Raw genomic sequence first — 19,985 nt, 5'->3', positions numbered from 1 at the left:
CACAGGGGATGCAGGTTCAATCCCTGGGTGGGGAAGATCCCTCGGAGGAGGAAATGGCAACCCATTCCAATATTCTTGCCTGAAAAATTCCTTGAACAGAGGAGCCTCATAAGCTATTCATTCCATGGAGTCACAAAGAGTCAGACAGGACTGGGCACACATGCATAGATGGTGTCATGGGCATTGGACACTTTGGAGTAGAAATCTTCAAAGTGCTTTTTTCCCCTGAATACTCCCTAAAAGAATTTTGGCGAATCATAGACCCTTTTGCACATTTTAATTTGACACTGAAAACTTTTTAATTATAAGTTAACAGTTACAAAGAATGTAATTTCTGGCATATCCCATATCATGTAAGTGTTTTAAATATATTTTGTTAAAACATCCAGATTGATAGATTTAGTTCATTCAATTTGTAAATATGTCTTCCATAATATCTATCATATAAATGCTGTTCAAATTGTCTATTCGAATAGATGAATCAGGCTTACTTTCTGTGAAAAAAATAATCCAAATTCATTTTTCAATTTAAATAAACTAGACTATTTGTTTCCCTGTGACAGCCATTTCATTTCTAAATTCCAATTCTAAGATAAATCAATATATAGATAGATATAGGGTCTTAAAATGAGTCTGTCACCTGGATGAAATAAGGCACTGTCTTATCAATATTTCTTACAGATGACCTTTCTGCTTTGCTGTCACTTCTTTGGGAGTTATACGTCCTCAAAGTATTCCTTTGTCGGTTCCCCAAAGGATTTTACACCCTGAGCAATGCATGACAGTAAGGCTGAGGAACAGGTTTGAACATAGGTTTTTCCTTAGTACAATAAAGTAGGAGAAATACAAAGAGAGGTGACATAGGATAAGTTTTAATCTCAGATTGATATATTTTGGGAAAAATTACACATAGAGGTTGAGGATTTGGGAAAAGATTCTTATAAAACTATACAGCTCCATAGACCCCTAGAAAAATTTAATGTACTGCCAGGGATATAAGCCTCTCAGTTTGAAGACTGCTGGTTACATGATAATCTGTTACATAGTTAGAAAAAAAATCTTTTAAATTATGGAATAGTGAACTGAAATATACTTCCTACCATATATCTTGGACTTCCCTGGTGGCTCAGATGGTAAAGCATCTGCCTACAATGCAGGAGACCTGGGTTCAATCCCTGGGTTGGGAAGCTCTCCTGGAGAAAGAAATGGCAACCCACTCCAGTATTCTTGCCTGGAAAATCTCATGGACGGAGGAACCTGGTAGGCTACAGTCCATGAGGTCACAAAGAGTCGGACACAACTGAGCAACTTCACTTTCACCATATATCTATTCTACTATGTTTCAGTTCTCTTTGAGTACCTAGAGCAGGACAAATTCATCTTCCATTGATGATGCTCTAAACACTTGAAGATTCTATGATGTATTCTTGATGTCTCCCCATCTCTAGGATTCATGGCCCCAGTTTCTTGTATTGCTTATTATCTATCCTTACTTTCATTCCCTTCACCCTTATATTTATCCTTCCATAAAAATACTCAAGCTTATAAAAATTTTCCTGAGTTTTTATGTCCAAAACAGTATAATGCTTCTACTATCAGGGTTAAAATATTAATGCCTGTGACAACTTCACAATGTGAAGAGCTGCCATTTATTAAAGGCTTAGTATATGCTTAGTACTAAAAATAAACACTGCAATAAAAGTGCTATTCTCATTTTACAGATGAGAAGACTGAATCAGAAAAAAAAAAAACTAGATTGCTTGAATGAAGTCAAAATCTTCATTCAGAACCTTGTTTTTTAATTAGTTGCTGACTGGGCCAGTAGTTGATTTAATAGCAATACAGCAACATGTGGAACATATCTCTGTAGGTATGCAGGGACCCAGAGTAGTTGAGATACGTGATTAAGCAAAATGTTAGGATCATCTAAACAAACTCTGAAGAAGTCCTTGTAAATCTAAGATGACATGACATGTACTGTGGTCTTGAATAACCTGCTTAGGTGACCTAGTGAAGTACCAGGGTTTCCAAACGACTCTGCTCAGTACAAGGGATTGCTTGGAGCATCTTGTGGACTGGTGCTGGGGAAAGGGGGAGGCCCCGCTGAAGGGACTTCTCAGCTCCCCTCCACTGCTTCAACCAAACAGCTCTGTTCTTCTCCAGTTTTATTTGCTTACCCTCCTCCAATAAGAAGTAGATAGAGATAAAATTGTGATAGAGTTAGAAATAGAGATATGTATATGTGAGTGTGAGTGTAAGAGAGAAAGAGCGAGAAACAACTAGTCACGAAAAGAATGCTAATTTTGCAGCCAGCTTGTTGGGGTTTGACCCTAGTCTTATACCTACTATTAGGCAACTTGGACATGGTTTTTAGCTACTTTGAGCTTTAATTTCCTCACCTGACATATAGCAGGTATTCAAAGAACTTCATTGAGTAAATAAGTGAGTGAATAAATAAATAAATAATTTTGTATTTTGGCAAAAATAAGCTTGCAGGGTTATGTTGAGGCTTTATATAGAGTCTTTAGCATGCTTGGCATATAGAAGACCTTTTGCAAATAATAATAATAATAATAATAATAGCCACTTATTATTGTTGGTGGTAGTGTAATTATTATTGATTTTTTGCTTTTTGGGGATTGATGTGCCGGGTGCTCATGTAGCACTGTTCTCTAAGCTAGAGATTCCTCTTAAAACTTGAGAACAAATATTATATGTTGCTGAATGTTGGGAATGCACCTGAATCCAAAGGGACTTTCCCATCATAACAGGAGATCATGGGAGTCTCAGAGGCTTCTTGGTCCTCCACTTTTGCAAGTGTCACCTGAAAAGTTTGGTGGTAAAAACACTGGCAACATGTTGTCTGGAAGAAGTCTTGACATTGTGCCAGGTGTGCCAAAATCATACAGTGACTCAATGGGATCAGTTCCTGCAGCCCAAAAGGTATGCATGTTTGCTGTCACTGGTATTCTTGGGGCTTGAATCATACTACCCAGTGATACCCACTTCTATCTACTTTCATTCTCTGGGTTAGAACAAATTATAAACCTGCAGACTATCCTTCTTGATGGAGGAAGGAAAAAAAAAAAGTGACCTGGAAATTGATGTCTTTAATCTACCTACATCATTTCCAGTTAAATACCATTGTCTTGTGGATCACATTCATCTGCTGCAGATTGTAAATTCTCCAAGGCAAGACCTTGTCTTTTCATAGATTGTGTAAAATGGTGCAGACACTTTTAGCACTTGTGGTATAACAGATAGTTATCATTTATAACAAAAGAATAAGAACAATGGCAGCCTAATCACATGCCCTAGAAGCTTGGTATGGAAAAGAAATCCCATTATATATGTACTGTAATCCCATTACAGTGTACTGTAAAAAGTAAGTATGTTTTGCACTAGGAAAATCTGACAACTTTTTTTTTTCAATTTTAGAAAACAGATCAGTGAGAGTTAATTCTAATTATGTAAAAATTCTTTGCTTTACAAGACACTTTTCTAAAGAGTCTCTTTAAATAGACAGATCTCTTTCTGGAGTATTCAAAATCAAATTTGCTTTACAAAATGCTGAATCGATTCAACTTTTCAGGAGCAAGGAAAGTGTGCACAAATGGGGCATTGCATATTTAGAGTTAATGGTGAAGCCTCACTTAGTGATCATAGTGAAAACAAGGCCAACCCTTCTAGAACTTGAGCCCATCAAAGTCAGAATAGCTAAATATGGCAGATGGCTTTTACAAGGCATTAGGTGTCCTCACTCCAGGAGAGAAACCTAAACCAGCACTGGGGTCGTTGACCACCATTAACCCTGTGACTCTGGCAGCCAAAGGCATCAATCCATGCTCTCAAGAAACCATGCATTATTCAACATGTACTGCCCTATTAGCTTCAGCAGAGATACTTAAAAAAAAAAAAGGAAACAATTATGGAAAAATGTTGATGACTTTTATTCAAATGAATGAAAGAATTTGGGGGAGAAAATATGTGTTTCTCATATATGTGTCATGGGCAAGAAGAGAGAAAGGAAAAGTTAGAGTAGGACTAGATAGGAACACAGGTTCAGAAGAAGGGGCTCCCAGATTACAGACAACCGTTTACCACGCACACGAAACCATCTTTCTTACAAAACCCTCTGCTTGCAAATACAAGGTGCTTACCAGTTATTGCTTTTCTTCCTCAATTCTGAGGCACAGCAGGAAAAAGCAGCAGTGAATACTGCAGCACACAATTTAGCAACAGAGAATTGTACAGGCACTGTATTGGACTCAAAGATGGGAAGAAAACAAAACTGTAAGGGAAGAAGGAAATGCACACTTAATAAGACACCTGAATGCTTTCAGAGACCAATGCATTATCCTTGAAACTGCTGTTTTCTATAGTAAAAATACGAGAATATTTTGTTTTGAAGTTGGCCACTGTAGTCAAGTGTGCTATTCATATTTTCCCAAGGATTCTAAACCAATAGTTCATTAGTCTCTGCCCAGATTTAGGCAGAATCTTCCAGGAAGTCCTATCCATTGTGCTGAAAGACTACTGTTAATACTACAGAAAGGCAACGGGCACCTTTGCAACTATTAGGGCCAATAAATGGGGTACTCTGTAAGAAGCACAATGCTTGGAATTTTCATAGGGTTTCATTTCTGCACTTTTCTGAATGATTTTCATCTCCCTGCCTTATAAGATTTTTGCGTGCTGTGTGTGCTCATGAGCGTCTAGATTGTCAGCATACAAGGAATATTTAATACACTGAGTGTTATTTTGGGCCTGGAGTTGAGTGTGTGAGGGAAGAGAGGAGGATCCTGAGCTGGGTAGAGGGAAAGATAAGTTGGAGATTCTGACCTTATAGGAGATGAAAATGGTTCATTTGGGTTGTTTGATGTTAAATAAATGCTCTCGTTTGTATTTCAGATTCTGCCACATCTGTGTTCAGAAATGCCCCTCTCACGGACGCAGTTTCTGTTCAGAGGCAGGCCAGCACAGACAGGATTGGAGAAAGGGACGATCCTCGTCAGCAGAGAGAGGAAATCTATTGTGTGCCCTGAGGGGAGAGGGATCTCTAGAGTGTAAAAATGTGTGCTTGCTACCACGTGGGCAAGGGTTGAGGGTGAAGAATCGGGCAGCCAGAGAACGAAGCTTCAACCCTTCGCAAGCGGAGCGCTGCGGAAGGTGGGTTGCTCACAGGGTGGAGCTGGGGGTTACTCCTCAGCGCCTGGGCAGAGAAACAGCAGGGAACTGGGAACCTGTGTGCCAGAGCCTGGCTGTGCCAGGACGAGGTGTTGGGGTATGAGGGTGGGGTGGGGGCCTGAGGGGTGGCTTGGAGCCCTGGCGGTGGCTGCCTGACGTCACCGGCCTCTCTGGCAATAGGCTGCGAGCTGAGCTCCCCAAAGCGGCAGCGGCGGCGGCAGCGCGGCTCGGTTTCTGGCCCCTTCATTCCGCGCCTTCTGCAGCCGCCACTGCAGCCGCGCGGCGGGGCTCCCTCCTCGCAGCCATCTGGCGGCCCCAGGTAAGGGACGCGGGGCGACTGAAACTCGGGGCGGCAGGGTGGCCAGGCGCGAGTGGGTAGGACAGCCCTGGCGGCCTGCGCGGGCACCTCTGGCCGTGGCTTCGGCCCCCGCCCCTGCCCCAGCCCCGGCTTGCGCGCCGCCTCGCTGCTCCGCAGTGCAACAGTTTGCAGCGGCCTCTTGAGAGCGGCAAGGGGGCTTTCCTGCGCGCTAAGGGTCTTCCTGGCTCTGGTCCCGGGGAAGAGCCTCAGGGCCCTCAGGCTGAGTCTGGAAAGGCCCGAGAGAAGGTCCGTTCCCCAAACTTTGCAGGCGGGAACCCTCCCCCTTTCATTTCCAGCACCATTAGAAGCAGGATCCTGTCAAGTGGGGGTGGAGACACAGAGAGATGGGGAAAAGGGGGCGTTTGCAGGGATGTGCTTTAGCTAAGAAAGGTGCTTCAGCCTGTTTTTTTTTTTTTTTTTATTGGGGGGTGGGGAGGTACCAAGGAAGAAAGCTGGAGCAAGGGTGGAGAGCAGTCCTGCGTGTCAGCCGTGGCCGCGAACAGGGGTGGAGTGGGATGTGGCTCCAGGGTTACCCCCAGGGGAATGGTACCTAAGGGATCTGGCATCGTTCAGGGAGGGAGAGTCTGGAGGGCGGAGAACAGAAGGGAGGATTGCGTTCCCGGAGCCGGCTCGGAGGCCCAGGGTGGGTGCTGGGAAGGGTAAGATCCAGGCGAAGACATCCATTGAGAGGGCGCACAAAAGAGGCGAGCCGGCGCTCTGAGAAGCGAGGACCGCGTTCCGAGGTGGCTGCGTGTCTGTTGCAATTAGAAAGTTGTGGAGGGCTCAGGGAGGCTGCTTTATCTGCTGAGTAATCGGCATCTCCGCGGCGTCGGCGCAGACCCTCTTCTCCGCAAAGTGGCGAGAGCGCGGAACTGGAGGCTTTGGTGCGCGGCCAGGGGCGGGCGGGCGGACTGGGGTCTGTGGACTGTGAAGACCGGCAGCGCCCAGCTGAGGCAGTGCGCTCAGAGGGCCGCTTTGCAGTGGCGCCGGTCATTCCAGTTCTCTGTACTCCCGGGGCAGCCGCCGGGATCCTAACCAAGCCTGTTCTCTTTGCAGCCTGGTGCCTTGGCAAAGGAAAAGGGCGCGCGGACACGCGTTCGAGGCGGGGCCGGAGAGGATCTCCCGGGCACCGCTCGCTCCCTGGCCGGTTTGCTTGCCCACAGTTGCTCCCTCAGTCCTTCGCTCGCGTGCGCATCCCCTCCCACACCAGGGAGTAGTAGTTTTGGGTGCTGCGGGCTCCGTCCTTTTCTTGGCTGGTGGGAACCGTGTGCTCAAAAGAGGAAGTCTTGTGGGCCCAGCCCCTCCCCGCCCAGCGCCGATGAGTGCCAGGGCGCCCAAGGAGCTGAGGCTGGCGCTGCCGCCGTGTCTCCTCAACCGGACCTTCGCTTCCCCCAACGCCAGCGGCAGCGGCAACGCGAGCGCCCGTGGGCCGGGCGCAGGCGGCGGTAGCGGCGGCACCTGCATCACGCAGGTGGGACAGCAGCTTTTCCAGTCCTTCTCCTCCACGCTGGTGCTGATTGTCCTGGTCACCCTCATCTTCTGCCTCATCGTGCTGTCCCTCTCCACTTTCCATATCCACAAGCGTAGGATGAAGAAGAGGAAGATGCAGAGGGCTCAGGAGGAATATGAGCGGGATCACTGCGGCGGCAACCGCGGCGGGAGGGGGCTGCCCCAACCCGAGGGAGGCCAGGCTTCCACCCAAGCAAAAGAAGCGCGGCTGGAGAGGCAGGCCCGGGACTCTGCCTTCTGCGCCCCATCCAGCGCTTCTTCTTCGTCTCCCCCTGGCCTCCCGAGCCAGGCTCCCTGTGATCCGCCTCCACCGCCGGCCCCCAGTCCGCAAGGAGCACACACAGCCTCCTCCTGTTTGGACCCAGTTGGCGAGGGCCTTTTGCAAACGGTGGTACTATCCTGATTGTCTAGCCCCCTCATCTTCCCTTCCTCCTTTCCAGCATTTTTGCCGTCCTTGCTCTTTTTTTTTTTTTCCCTTCTCCCTTCCGGTCTTTCTCCTCCACTTTCCTGTGGCCTCCCTTTCCTCTTCCCTTTTTCCTTATCTGTCCTCCCCCTCCTCTGTTTCTCCTCCGCCGAGGCACTGTGCGGTATTTGTAAATATTGGGCGAGGGAAGTCTCGGAAGAAGAAATAACGCTGATAATACTTTATTATTAATATTTATAGTAATTATTATAATATTAATTACACGATCCAAGCGCATGACAAATCACATAATTTCTCATTGTCAATGAAAGATGCGTCTTCCCTCTCCACCCTACGCCCCCCACAATACGGAGGAGAAACCGCACAAGCTACCAAATATGTAAAAGGCATTGACCCCTGGAGCAAAGAGAGTGGAGGGGCCTGGTGTGTTGTACATAGCTGTCAAGTTAAGGTTCATTACCTTTCTTCTCCTTCACCCCCAAAGCTTTCACTTTTCCTTCAGCTTCCCTCCCTTCCCCATTCCTACCTTCAGCTGGGCTCAGGCAACAGTACACTATAAAGAAAACGTAAACCTAAGCACCAGGACTGCAGGAGGCCACAGAGACTTGTCCCAGAAAAACGTTTATGACAGGTACCACCCTCCAGCCAGCCCTCTTCTTACCTTCAGTTTCTCTTTTCTAGGGCCAGGCATTTTAATTTACTTTTAGAAATGCCCCTTGCTGGTCGAGCATAAGTTCATTAAAAATCTTTTAAATGGGTTTAAAAGACCGAATCTAGTCCCTTATCCTTGCCCCACCCCCACCTGTACACCTTTGACTTGTGGCATTTCAGGATTCACGGAGGACCCGGGAGCTGTCCAGCTAGATCTGGTGCTGAAATTGTCTCAGAACTGGTTACATTGTTCGGTTGTGCAGGTGCAGAAGGGGCTATTTTGGAAAGTGAATATGCTAGCTTTTTGTTGGTTTCTTTCCTCTTTTTCTTCAGTCGTGTTTATGTGTACTATTGGTTTTCTTCTTGTTAAACATTGCATACATTACCTTTTTTTTTTTTGTAAAAAATAAATTAGGCAATGTGCAGTACTGAAAGTGCAGTGTTTAACCAACCAGAATGTTTTCTGTTTAATTTTTAGAACAAGTGCACCTTTGTTATATATTTATTATATTGGTACCAAATACAAAAGCAAACTATAATTCTGTACTATGTTCTCCAAACTGTATATTCTTGTTCTTAATTAGCTGTTGATATAATGGTTACCACTGGATGAGGATTTCAGTGGTGCAGGCCTGGCTTCTGCTGTTTCCAGAAGTGTTCTTTTGTACCTTACTCTGTAGTAGACTGTTATAAAAAGATGATACATATGTTTTCTTATTTCTTTTGCAAATGACAGAGGCAACCACAACAGAAAACAGACAAATAATGGATGTGCAGGAATGCCATCTATTAAAACATGGTTAATATTTAAACAGTGCCTGCAGTCCTCCCTGCATGCAGTTACCACCTGGAGGCAGTGGTGTGTGTGTGCTTGCTTGTACTGTGTGTGTTGGGGGTGAGACTGGTGGGGATGTTGGGCAATTTGGATGACAGGACATGCAAATTTTAAGAGAAGTTAATCCAGTAACTGCTTGTAGAATAAAAATTTATGCAACTTGTTTAGTTAGAAATCTGTTCCTGTATCTGGGGTGCAGTTAAAGAGTGTCTCTCTTTCTCTTTCTCAGTCTGGCTTACCTAACTTCATTGAATGTATGAAAAAAGATTAAGAAAAAGGAAAGTGAGAGACAAAATTCAATATTTTTGTTCTCTCTCCTAATGCCAGACAAGGCCATCTGTGTTACAAATGGAATCCACCTATGGTTATTTACCACTTTGTTTCCCTTGGGCTGATGGTAGAAGGGTCCAGAAGCATATTATAACTTAACTGTATGCAGAGGCATCCTTTCTTGGGAACAAATTTGGAAAATGTATGAATGAGAATATTCTACAAAAAGCTCAACTAAAAGGGACCTTACTAACCTGCAGGATATAAGGCAACAGTGCCCCTAAGTGCATCCCTCTCCCAAGTAACTAGTAGTTCTAGAATCTCTGTACTGGTTCCAGGTGTATGTGCTCTTATCCAGAGGAAACATTACCTCTGAGACTTTAGGCCATCTATTAAATTGCCCAAACTCAATTTACATATTTTCTAAATTGATTTAATAAGCTAAATTTTAATCATCCATTAGATACCCCCTCAATACCTTTCCTGAAGCACAGAGGATCATCATTTAAGCATGCTGTGTTGTAATACTAAGAAGACTAGGTGTAAACTTTGGATACAATATATTAAACAATGAACCAGATTCTCTCCAGTGCCTTAGTCACTTCCTAATAATAGATAAAAGAGCGCATTAACTCCCTCAGTCCACTTGGGAATCCTTTAGTATATCAGAGCTCTACATTGTACATTAGAATGACTAAGGCACTGTGAAGAAGAAAGTCCATTAATTTTTGTAGTTCACCCTCATCTAGCTATAGCTATTTAATACCCTATTACAGAATGACTTTTGGGCTTGAAGTTTGAATAGAATTAGGGATTCAGAAGGGAGCTTCCTTATTTCCAGTGAGCTCCACTAAGTGCATGGATATTACTTTCTCCTCCTCATTTGGTGCACTTTTTAAAGTGAATAATTTCCCCTTTTATTAAAGCAATAAGATGTTCTGTTGTGAGCAGTGCTGGATGATGATTCCATTTCCTTGGTGCTCAAGCTACTCATACGTTTTTGCCTTATGAATCATAGTGCATTCAAGGCATGCAATAATAATCCCGTTTCAAGGAGCAACCTGTACACTCTAGGGGATAATTATGAAATTGTCCTGTTTAATATTTCCCCAAAGGAATAGAGGGAACAGGAGAAATAAAAATATTATATATATTGTCTTAAAAAGATCTCGATACCTCTAAACATAGGCACACATTCACAATATGCTCTAGTTGTGCACCTTTTAATATATACACCTTTCTCCATTAATTGACTATGGTTTAATATTTTTAATAGTGCTCTATGTAAAGATGATGTGGTCTGTGAGTCAAATTTCATGCTGAGTTAATATTCTCAGAACTCCATGAGCTTCTGGTGGTGTCACTTGAGGTTTTTTATGAGATAGAGAATTACATGAAATTTTAGTAATGCCAGTTCCCACACCAAATTATTGCAATAAGCACATATCCAAGCAATTTGCACAGACTCTGTTTAAAGCATTGCTTCTTATAGAGCTCAGTTGACAGTCTCAGGAGTTCGGGATGCTACCAACAGGGCATTTTGGATTTCATTTTATATGAAACAAAAGGAAATCTGGAAATAGACAAATTTATTTTAAAGATTTTATTCACTGATGTCCCGTCAAACTAATTGCTTCAAATCCCTATAGCTACAGCTCAACTTATGCACTTGCTATTCAGTATTCATAAGGTGGCATGCTTGATTCTTTTTGTTTTTAAAGATAAGAAAATTGGAGCGAGAATACCATTATGTCAACTGTATAGGACTCTGAATCTTAAAGATGTAGATGGATATAATCTTCTTTAGAATTTATATACACCCATAGATATGTATTTATATATGCATACATTTTGTACAAATTTACAATGGACTTTTTGTATTCTCTTTTCTGTCATTACAAGAATGAGATGGAAACCAAATAGTTGTTCCATCCTCTTATCCAGAGAGGATACTGAGAAGTTGGGTATATGCATGCACTTATTTCTCTGGAGTTAAATCTGAATGACTTTCTCTTTATTTAATGAAAGGGGAGAGTCCTGTTTGACTCGGGGGAATTGGTAATTAGATAAGCTTCCTTTCCTTGTTAGTGACTCAAATGTAGCAATGATACTGAATTTATGACCATATCTATATGGTCTGAATATCTAGATGGAAAGCAAAAATACCTAGAAGAGATTTAGGGCCATCTAGACCACAAACCTGGATTGTGGCTCAATTTTTAATTTTCAGCCTATATGTGGTGTGGAGATACAATTTATATCTGCATAGCTAAAGGTAAAGTGAAAATATGACCATTATCTGTTTAGTTTGATAAGTAGTATTTGGAAAATATGGATAAATTAGCTTTAAAAAAAACTTTGGCATCTGACTTTTTTCCTCTGTTTCTATCTATATCAATTTAATTAATTAGATAATGGTTAAAATTCCATTTTCCATTGTGCAGGCATGCTTTAAATGCTTTTCTGTGGGTGACAGTTGAGCAATTGCTAGCTGATATTATGTGGAAGTTGTAGGTTAAATTAGAACCAGAAACTTAATCTGGTCAGGCTCCTCAGGTCCATTCCCATGTGAATCTGGACTTTGAGTCTAAATCTGAAAAGCCACTCATCTGGGCTATTCTTTTTTGGAACTAGTGTTTGTGGCTCATAGATGTTTTAGTTTACATTAGAATAAATTGACCTATCTACTGAAGGATATTTAATCATTGAATTGAACGTAAATCTTATTCTGATTTGTTTTTTATTTATTTGATAACATTTGAGAAACAGTTTCAACGGCTTGAAATTAATACTTATTAATGTCACCAACCTAATAATAAAATTGGTGCCATGTAGGAATGCTTAGCTTAGGATAAGAATTTAATTAGCTTTAATTAAGGACATGTCTTATTAAGATGGTCCTATCTGTGTGAGGGAGGGGCATGTGATTTCATTGGATTTTTTTCTATTGAGAGGTTAACAACAACAATAATGATGACAACAAGACCAGCAACAGAAAACAAACAAACAAACTGATTTTGGAACTTGAGTATATCCAATAGACAGAATAAAACAGATACCAGAATTCATGGAAATTTTGTTCTGTTTTTCTATCAATAAAAGAGTTTTCTTGTTAATTGGCTTTTTGGACACTATTTCCTTATTAACTTAATTTGTGAAATAGCAGGATTAGAAAATTATTCATTCTATTACCCCCAGATGCTCAAAGAAAAATTTTTTTAAATCCCATTACCCATCTGATCTTCCTTACAAACCAATGGCTTGTGAGAAGTGGGAAGTGTATACATTTTGAAAGTGAAAAGTGAAAGTGTTAGTCACTCAGTCATGTCTGATTCTTTGTGACCCCATAGACTGTAGCCTGCTCAGTTCTTCTGTCTATGGAATTCTGCAGGCAATAATACTGGAATGGGTTGTCATTTCCCACTCCAGAGGATCTTCCCAACCCAAGGATCAAACACGCATCTCTTACATCTCCTGCACTGGCAGGTGGGTTCTTTACCACTAGCACCGCATAGGAAGTCCAATTTAGAATTTAGAATAACCCAACAAACTGAGTCCAGTACAATAATTCAGCAATCCTTTTAAGAAGATGCTCAGTCTCTTTAGGTCACATACTCAGTCTCTCAGATGTCCTCTTTTCCTGCCTATATTTCTCTAATATAACCAGATGTATGGGGACAGGATACAGTTGACATAATTTTGTGGTAGAGAGGGAAACTGGAGCCTCAGATTCATTTAAATTTCTATGGATTCTATCTGAACACTGCTGAAAAGCAGCTGATTGGAACTGCTCTCTAGTCTGAGTTGCTATTGCCCTATCCAGCTTTTGTGCTGACATTCACCACTGTAGTCTTAGACCCCAGACCTTTGTCCCCAGGCTCAAAGTCATCTCCACAGGGATCATGCATCCTGTCCCCTGCCTTCCCTAGGTCCAGCAGTGCTCTGCAGTTCTTCCCCCTTCTTTTAAATATAGGAACTTCTGGGTGTCCTGCATACCATGGACCTTCTATTGAAGAGCATGGGTGCTAAGACTTAGTCTCCAACCATGCTCATCTTTACTTCTGGGAAGTAAATATTCTTCAGCCTCAGCTGTTTGACTCAAAAGGTGGATGGGTATTCTTTTAGCTAGGCCTCACGAGACTTTGGCCACTTGATGTGAAGGACTGACTCATTGGAAAAGACTTTGATGTTGGGAAAGTTGAGGGCAAAATGAGAAGGAGGCAGCAGAGGATGAGATGGTTAATAGCATCACTGAGCCAATGGACATGAATCTGAGCAAACTCTGGAAGGTAATGGAGGACAGAGGAACCTGGCGTGCTCAGTGCATGGGATCACAAAGAGTCAGACATGACTTAGCGACTACATAACAACAGAAGACTGACAATGAATGTACTTGCTGGCTCCTTGGATATCCCTATGAGGACTTAATTAATTAAATGCTAGCTGGATATTCTTCCTCTGATTAGTTATTGAAATCCAATCTCTTTTTCTAAAAGTACTTCTCTAATTATGTCCCAGTCTTGCTGATAGCGTTGGGCTTCCCTTTCTGAAAAGTTGACTCTATTTTTCAAAACTTTGCAGAACTTTAATTAATGCTTCTTTTCTACCTTATGCTGACCATCCCCTGTCTGCATCTGCAAATCCTCTCTCCTTGGGTCATGGCCCCAAAGTAGAATTTTTAATTTTAGCCTGGAAGATTATATATCACTGAATGGTACAAAAATTTGCTCTGCATATTTTCAAAAATCTTAGGGAAACCCCTCAAATACACCGAGATGACAAAAAAAAAAGTACTTTTCACATACAGATGTGGCTACTCTATTTTACTATAATTAATCTAATCTATGTCATAGGAACCAAGCTCTTTTAAGAAAATTCTCAAACTCTCAAATTTTTTCTTTCTGCCTTGTTTCTTTCCAAGTTAGTGTCTGGGAATGAATTACATGATCTCATGGTTACAGATGATGAAGATTCCTCTGAACTGTGCAGTGTTAAATATATTTTGGGACTGTAGAGTGTCCATTCAGTCTACTTCTTGGGAAGCAAGTTCCAGCTAGTACTGACCACTGTACCCTGTGATCCTGGACATTTTATATATCTCAAAATCTGAATCTACAGAAGCTTTTTTGTTCTAAATGCAAGATTTTGCTGTTTCACTGTGTAATAAACATCTCTAAATCTCCTTAACTGGGACAAATGAGAATCTCTGGGTACCTTAGTACTTCCCATTCAGGCAATGGGTAATAAGAAGATCTCTAATTGCCTATTGTCACCATCATCGACCCACTGCCACTGCCTTCCTATAGAAGAAAGAATAATAGTTCACTCTCCCTGGTAATGGTTCCTCCTAGTGTAGCCAGGGAGATACTCTAAACTCTCTAGTCTAAAATTCTTAGACTCTTTGATCCTTTTAGAATGCTCGACCCCTCTCTCCTATTGGTTTGTTCCTAGATTAAGGGGCTTGGGCCACAAGAACAGAACCTACACATCTCAACAAATATTTGACACCCTTCTTCCCTCCAAATTAATTGAAAGGGATAGACTTTTTCTACATAGCCTCTTTAAGGACTTCCTCTGGCACAGTCACACAAAAAGAGGTAGATCGGGGTTTTTGTTTTCTAAATGCCATGTCTCCAAACTCACAGGTAAGTCTTAAAATGGAAGAGAGAGTGTGGAAGAGTGATTGGTCTACTGGTAAACAGGCTTACATTGGGAGTTGCTTCAGAAATACTTTATTAGTTACACTTGTTTACACAGGCATGGCTATTTTCAGTTGAACAGCAAAAATTCAGGGATATCAGAAAGACATTCTCTCTCCCCTCTACTTGCCAGTGTGTGAACTCCCTAAGTTAAGAGCTGGTTCCAGTGGTTTAAAGCACCCTTGAGAGAGATCATATGTGCCACCAGGCACATATTTTGTGCCTCAGTATGTATCACCCTTTCCTAGAGATCCTGCAAAAGAAAGGAGAAGAAGAAGTGTAGGTCCCTAAGTTCCAAAAGGGGCAGATATCATCAAAGAAGAACAAAGAAGGAGAAGCTGGAAGATACACTGCTCTAGCTTTGCCCTTGTGGGGTGGACCCCCATCACCTGTCACAGTGAGGAGATGCGAAAGGATCATGATTATGCCCTGCATATGAGAACGTGGCCATGCTATGGGAGGTTATTTTCAGGATTCACCCAGGTTAGTAGTCCTATTCTTAGACTCATGGGTAGCTTCATTCCTTTGCTCTAGTTGTGCTTCACTGTTTCTGACAGCTGTCAATCTACCTGTAGTCCCCACATTCCCATGGCTTGGTCACTGACTAGGTCATTGACAATTTTTGTTTTGAATCTGATTGATGAGATGATTCCTTTGAATCTTTCACCTCTAACATTTGGAAGTTCATTCAATCAACTTATATTCACCAAGAACAAACTATATGCCCGGCATCATTTTTGCTGCCAGAAATAACAGCAGTTAACAAAATAGGCAAAATGTCCCATCTTCACAGAGAGTTCATTCTAGTGGAGGAAGACAATAAACAAAAGTCATGAGTAAATTATGAAGTATCTATAGGGATAGAAGTGCTACAGAGATAATAAACGATGGAAGGGGGATACAGAGAGTTCCAGGAGAGAGTGTTGGATTAGGATGGTCAGAGAAGGTTTCATTGAGAAAGTGTTATCTGCGCAAAGACTTGAAGAAGTCTCACCAATATATGAATGAGTTAACTGATTAGCGATTGTTTGGTTAGAAGGACTTGTAAAACCCAGCTCAACAAAGGTCCTAGTTTTGTTGCCATTATTGAGTCACTCAGTTGTATCTGACTCTTTGCAAAGGCATAGACTGCCACACGCCAGGCTTCCCTGTCCTTCACCTAGTTTTGTAAATGATCAAATAAAAATTTTGGTTTAGAAAGAAGGCAAGAAACAGACGCTTACTGAACAATCTATCAAACTGACACTCCCCAAATAAGGAAGAGGGGTAAAATCTAGTCCTAATTTTGAGGAGCTCATAGTCTAATTAACCAATAAATTTCAACTCATGTCAATCCTGGTAATAAATATATGTTTTTAGAAAAAGTACTTCAGAAGCATGAAGCAAGTAGCAGAAAAGTCTGTAGGGAAGGGTTAGAAAAGTTTCCCAGAGGAGGTAATACTTTAGTTAGCTTTCAAAGTATAAGTAGGTATTCACCAAGAGAAGGAAATATATTCTAGGCAAAAAAAAAAAAACACACCAAAAAACATGTCTGAAAGCACAGAGGTAAGAGTGCTATGCATATTGGGGGGATGTTATAAAGTTCATACTGGAAGTGACATACAAGAAGTCTGAAAAATGAAGTAAGCCAGACCATTAAGGATCCTTCAAGAGTCACTTTTGAGAATATGTTTTTCTGTTGTCAGTGGGGAGTCAGTGAGGAATTTTCACTATAGATGCAATTGTCATAGAATAGATGTAGAGACACCAGATAGAAAGCAACTGTCACAATCCTGCAACAAATGAAGAGGATTTGAACCAACGGGGATGAAGTTGAAGGAAAATGTATATTCAAGAGAATGTTAGGCTACTGCATTGATGGAGCTGCTGATTAATAGATGCATGGGGTGAGGAAGTGGAAGCAAAAAGAAGAGGAAAAAGGCAGAGAGGAAATTTATGCTTTCTATTTTGTAGATTAAGGCAGCTTTGGTCTGGGTGCTGCTTAAGCATGAATTGGGAAGAATGAATTGGGAACAAAGTTAATCATTAACTACTGGGGGCTCAAATGGAGGTATGGTCTTGCTTGGAATAGTGTTCCTAGGTCACGCTCAGACTGGTAAAGTCTTGCCCCGTGCAGTATCCTGAAATCTGGCATTTGAACTTCAAGAAATAGCACTGTCACTATCATGTAGTTTCTGGATGACTATTCATTGTCGTCAACTTGCAGGAGTTCTCTATATATCTGGAAGTGTGTGTGTTCTGATATTAGCTTCTAGGCCATTTGTTGCAATTCTGAGACATGCCTGCAGAGAACTGTGAAGTTATACAGGATCTACCATAAACCTCTTGGCTCTCTTGGAATAGAGAAATGATCAAATATGACACCATTGACTGTGATAAGAGCTGATACTGCTGAGAAGGAATTGCAGGGTGTTGGTGAATTTGTTGAAGATCCGATACAATCAGGATTATGGGGAAAAGGCCTGAGTTCAAATATTGGCTCTGCCATTTGGTATCCCTGAGACCTTGGGTAAGTTCTTTAACTTTCTATGCTTCAGTTTTATGAAAGTCTGTAGTGTGACTCCAGTGAGAAAGTATATGCAGAGGTCTACCAATAGTGGACAATGATCGCATGGTAGTTCTTATTTATGCTTCCTTTTTTGGGGATTGCATAACAGAGGGAGGGTGTAGTTTTCTGTTAGATGATTAGTAGAAAGCTTATTTCTTTACATTCTAAAAACACATTCCAATCTCTAGCAAAGTGCCTGGCACATGGTACTTATTCAATAAAAAATGTTGTTAATAAATAAGTGAATGAATGAGTTGAAATTTTGCACATACATTCCTGATAATGTCCTTTGATTCTACTATAGGGTTGTAGCCAAAAACACCAACAGAAGAAAAGTAAAAGTCAACAGGATATTTGTAATGATCATCAATTTCACTTGACTTCTGGATGGCAATAAGAGTGGCATCAGTGGAACCTTTGGTATTATCTTCAAAGAAATGTTTTGCAGATATAATGTCCCACCACCATATTCTAGCCCTACTCTATGGTTGTCTGAATAGCCCAGCAAAACTTGCTTGTAGGATCTGAATCTTAATGCTTCTCATGGCTGGTACAAAAGTAGTAAGTCAATCATATTAACTGAGGCCAAATGAACACTTGTTGAAGAGTATCAGGTGAGTAATTGGTTACCTGGCATTGTCTCACTGTCCATGAAATCTTCTACACTTGGAAGAGATGCTAAAGAAAAAGGTAGGACCCAATCTTCTCAAAGAGATTATGACTCAAAGAGTTAGGGAGAGAAGACTTCCAGAATGTAATAATGAAAGAGAAACCAAGTTGAAGTGGCAGCTGTGAATAAATAATAAGCCAACTTGAATGAACACAAACTGATTATGGATTATAAAATCTTCCTTCACTCTCACAGCCATTGAGGAAGCCATAAAATTCCACTGATGTATAGACAGAGAACTTTGAGTCTGATGGCAAGATTTGGAGTTGAGGAAATGAGAGGACTAGGCTCTGTCTACACTAGTAGGTGTGCTGCTGTCCCTAGTGGTTATGAAAACTACAGACCTTTGGCAGACTTGCCACAACCCATAATTTCTCTTTTTTCACCTACCCTAGAATGTCCTTATGTTCTCTGGACTGCCCAGTGTTTCCCAATGTTTCACTCTGTGTCCAACTTCCACTTGAAGGTCGGTCTTCCTCTATTATGACTGCTGTACCCAACTTCAATGTGTGGAGATGGTGTTTCTCACAACACCAACAGGCAATTCTTAGACACCAGCTGGGAGTCCTACAATTTAACTAAATTTTGACACCATCTATCAAGAGATAGCATCAGAACCTGCAGGTAAGGGGCTCAATCTCACTACACTGCCCCTGCTCTCATTTCAAGCATTGGTCACAATTCCAGGTTGTTACTTTTGGTCCATTGACTATAAATCGGAGGTTCCCACAACTTCCTCCACAGCTTCAACTAACTTCCTAGAGTGGCTCACAGAACTCATAGACACATTTTATTTACTAGGTCACCAGCTTATTAGACAAAAGAATGTAACTCACAAACAGCCAGATGCAAGAGATGCACAGGGCAAGCTACCTGTAAAGAACACAGAGCTTCCATGCCTACTCAAGTGCACCACTCTCCCCAATTCTCCATGTGCTCACCAACCCAGAAGCAATCTGAATTCCATTTTGATTTTTTTTTTTAGGGAGGCTTCATTACACAGGTGTGATTGATCAAATCACTGACCATTGATGGTTGAACTCCATCTCCAGACTCTTTCCCTTTTCTGGAGGTCTGAGGGTGGTCTAAGCTCAATCACATGGTTGGTTCTGCCCCCATCCTTAGGTGCTTTTCTGGTTGCTCTCAACATTTAGGAAATTCTAAGAGTTTGGGGAGATGTGAAGTAGTAAACTTGGAGGAAGATCAAATATATATGACAAATACGTTTTTGTGATCTGAATGACAACATATACATTTTTCTTACAAATCACAATTTTATACCTTCAAAAGTCACACTTTCTCTTGCAACCATTGTCTCTCTTTGAAAATTTAAAATGAAAGTGTGTCCCTGTCCTAATTTCATCTGTGACCTACTCCTTTCCTCATCAGATTGCTACTCTTTGCAACGTTGAGCATGGGTATTTGGTATTTACAACCAATAATGACTATGATGCTCTAAGATACCATTCTCATTTCATGAAAGCCTACAATGCCTTGGGTAGGAATAGGTATTTCAGAGCAGAGCTTCGGGTACCCAATTGTTGATCTTGCTACCTTTCTGATCATATCAAGAGAATAACCATCTACTTTGTCCTCAGCAGTTAAGACCCAGAACAGATTAACAACCATAGAGGCCTCAGATCTTGAAAAGAATACGACCTCCAAATCTATCCCCATTGTGTTATTTAATACAAAAATAAAGCTCATATATAAATCAGGAAGTCCATTAATAAAGTTCTGCTTTTTCCCATGACAGCTATTTAATGTTTTGTTAAAATAACGGTTTTTATTTTTTCAGGTTCAGTCTGCCCTGTGGAAAATCTAGTCAGCATTA

The 19,985-nt window shown here is 41.6% G+C and overlaps 1 protein-coding gene across 4 annotated transcripts; it reads left to right on the top strand.

The window, feature by feature from the left end:
- Positions 1–4,767: 4,767 nt before the first annotated feature.
- Positions 4,768–12,350, top strand: C10H11orf87 (chromosome 10 C11orf87 homolog). 4 transcript variants are annotated; one of them, XM_020905245.2, is made up of 2 exons: positions 4,768–5,169; positions 6,602–12,350. In XM_020905245.2, exons 1-2 carry the CDS (start codon positions 4,853–4,855, stop codon positions 7,455–7,457), a joined length of 1,173 nt encoding a protein of 390 aa, XP_020760904.2. In that variant the 5' UTR covers positions 4,768–4,852; the 3' UTR covers positions 7,458–12,350. The 4 variants fall into 4 exon arrangements, with proteins under 4 accessions (XP_020760904.2, XP_070329714.1, XP_070329713.1 ...); XM_070473613.1 differs by lacking the exon at positions 4,768–5,169 and adding an exon at positions 5,321–5,506; XM_070473612.1 differs by lacking the exon at positions 4,768–5,169 and adding an exon at positions 5,636–5,791.
- Positions 12,351–19,985: the final 7,635 nt, after the last annotated feature.

The sequence above is a fragment of the Odocoileus virginianus genome, chromosome 10 (genome assembly GCF_023699985.2).
Source record: "Odocoileus virginianus isolate 20LAN1187 ecotype Illinois chromosome 10, Ovbor_1.2, whole genome shotgun sequence".
Lineage (NCBI taxonomy): Eukaryota > Metazoa > Chordata > Mammalia > Artiodactyla > Cervidae > Odocoileus > Odocoileus virginianus.
The sequence above is the reverse complement of the archived record's forward strand: the minus strand, read 5'-3'. Positions and strand labels throughout refer to the sequence as shown.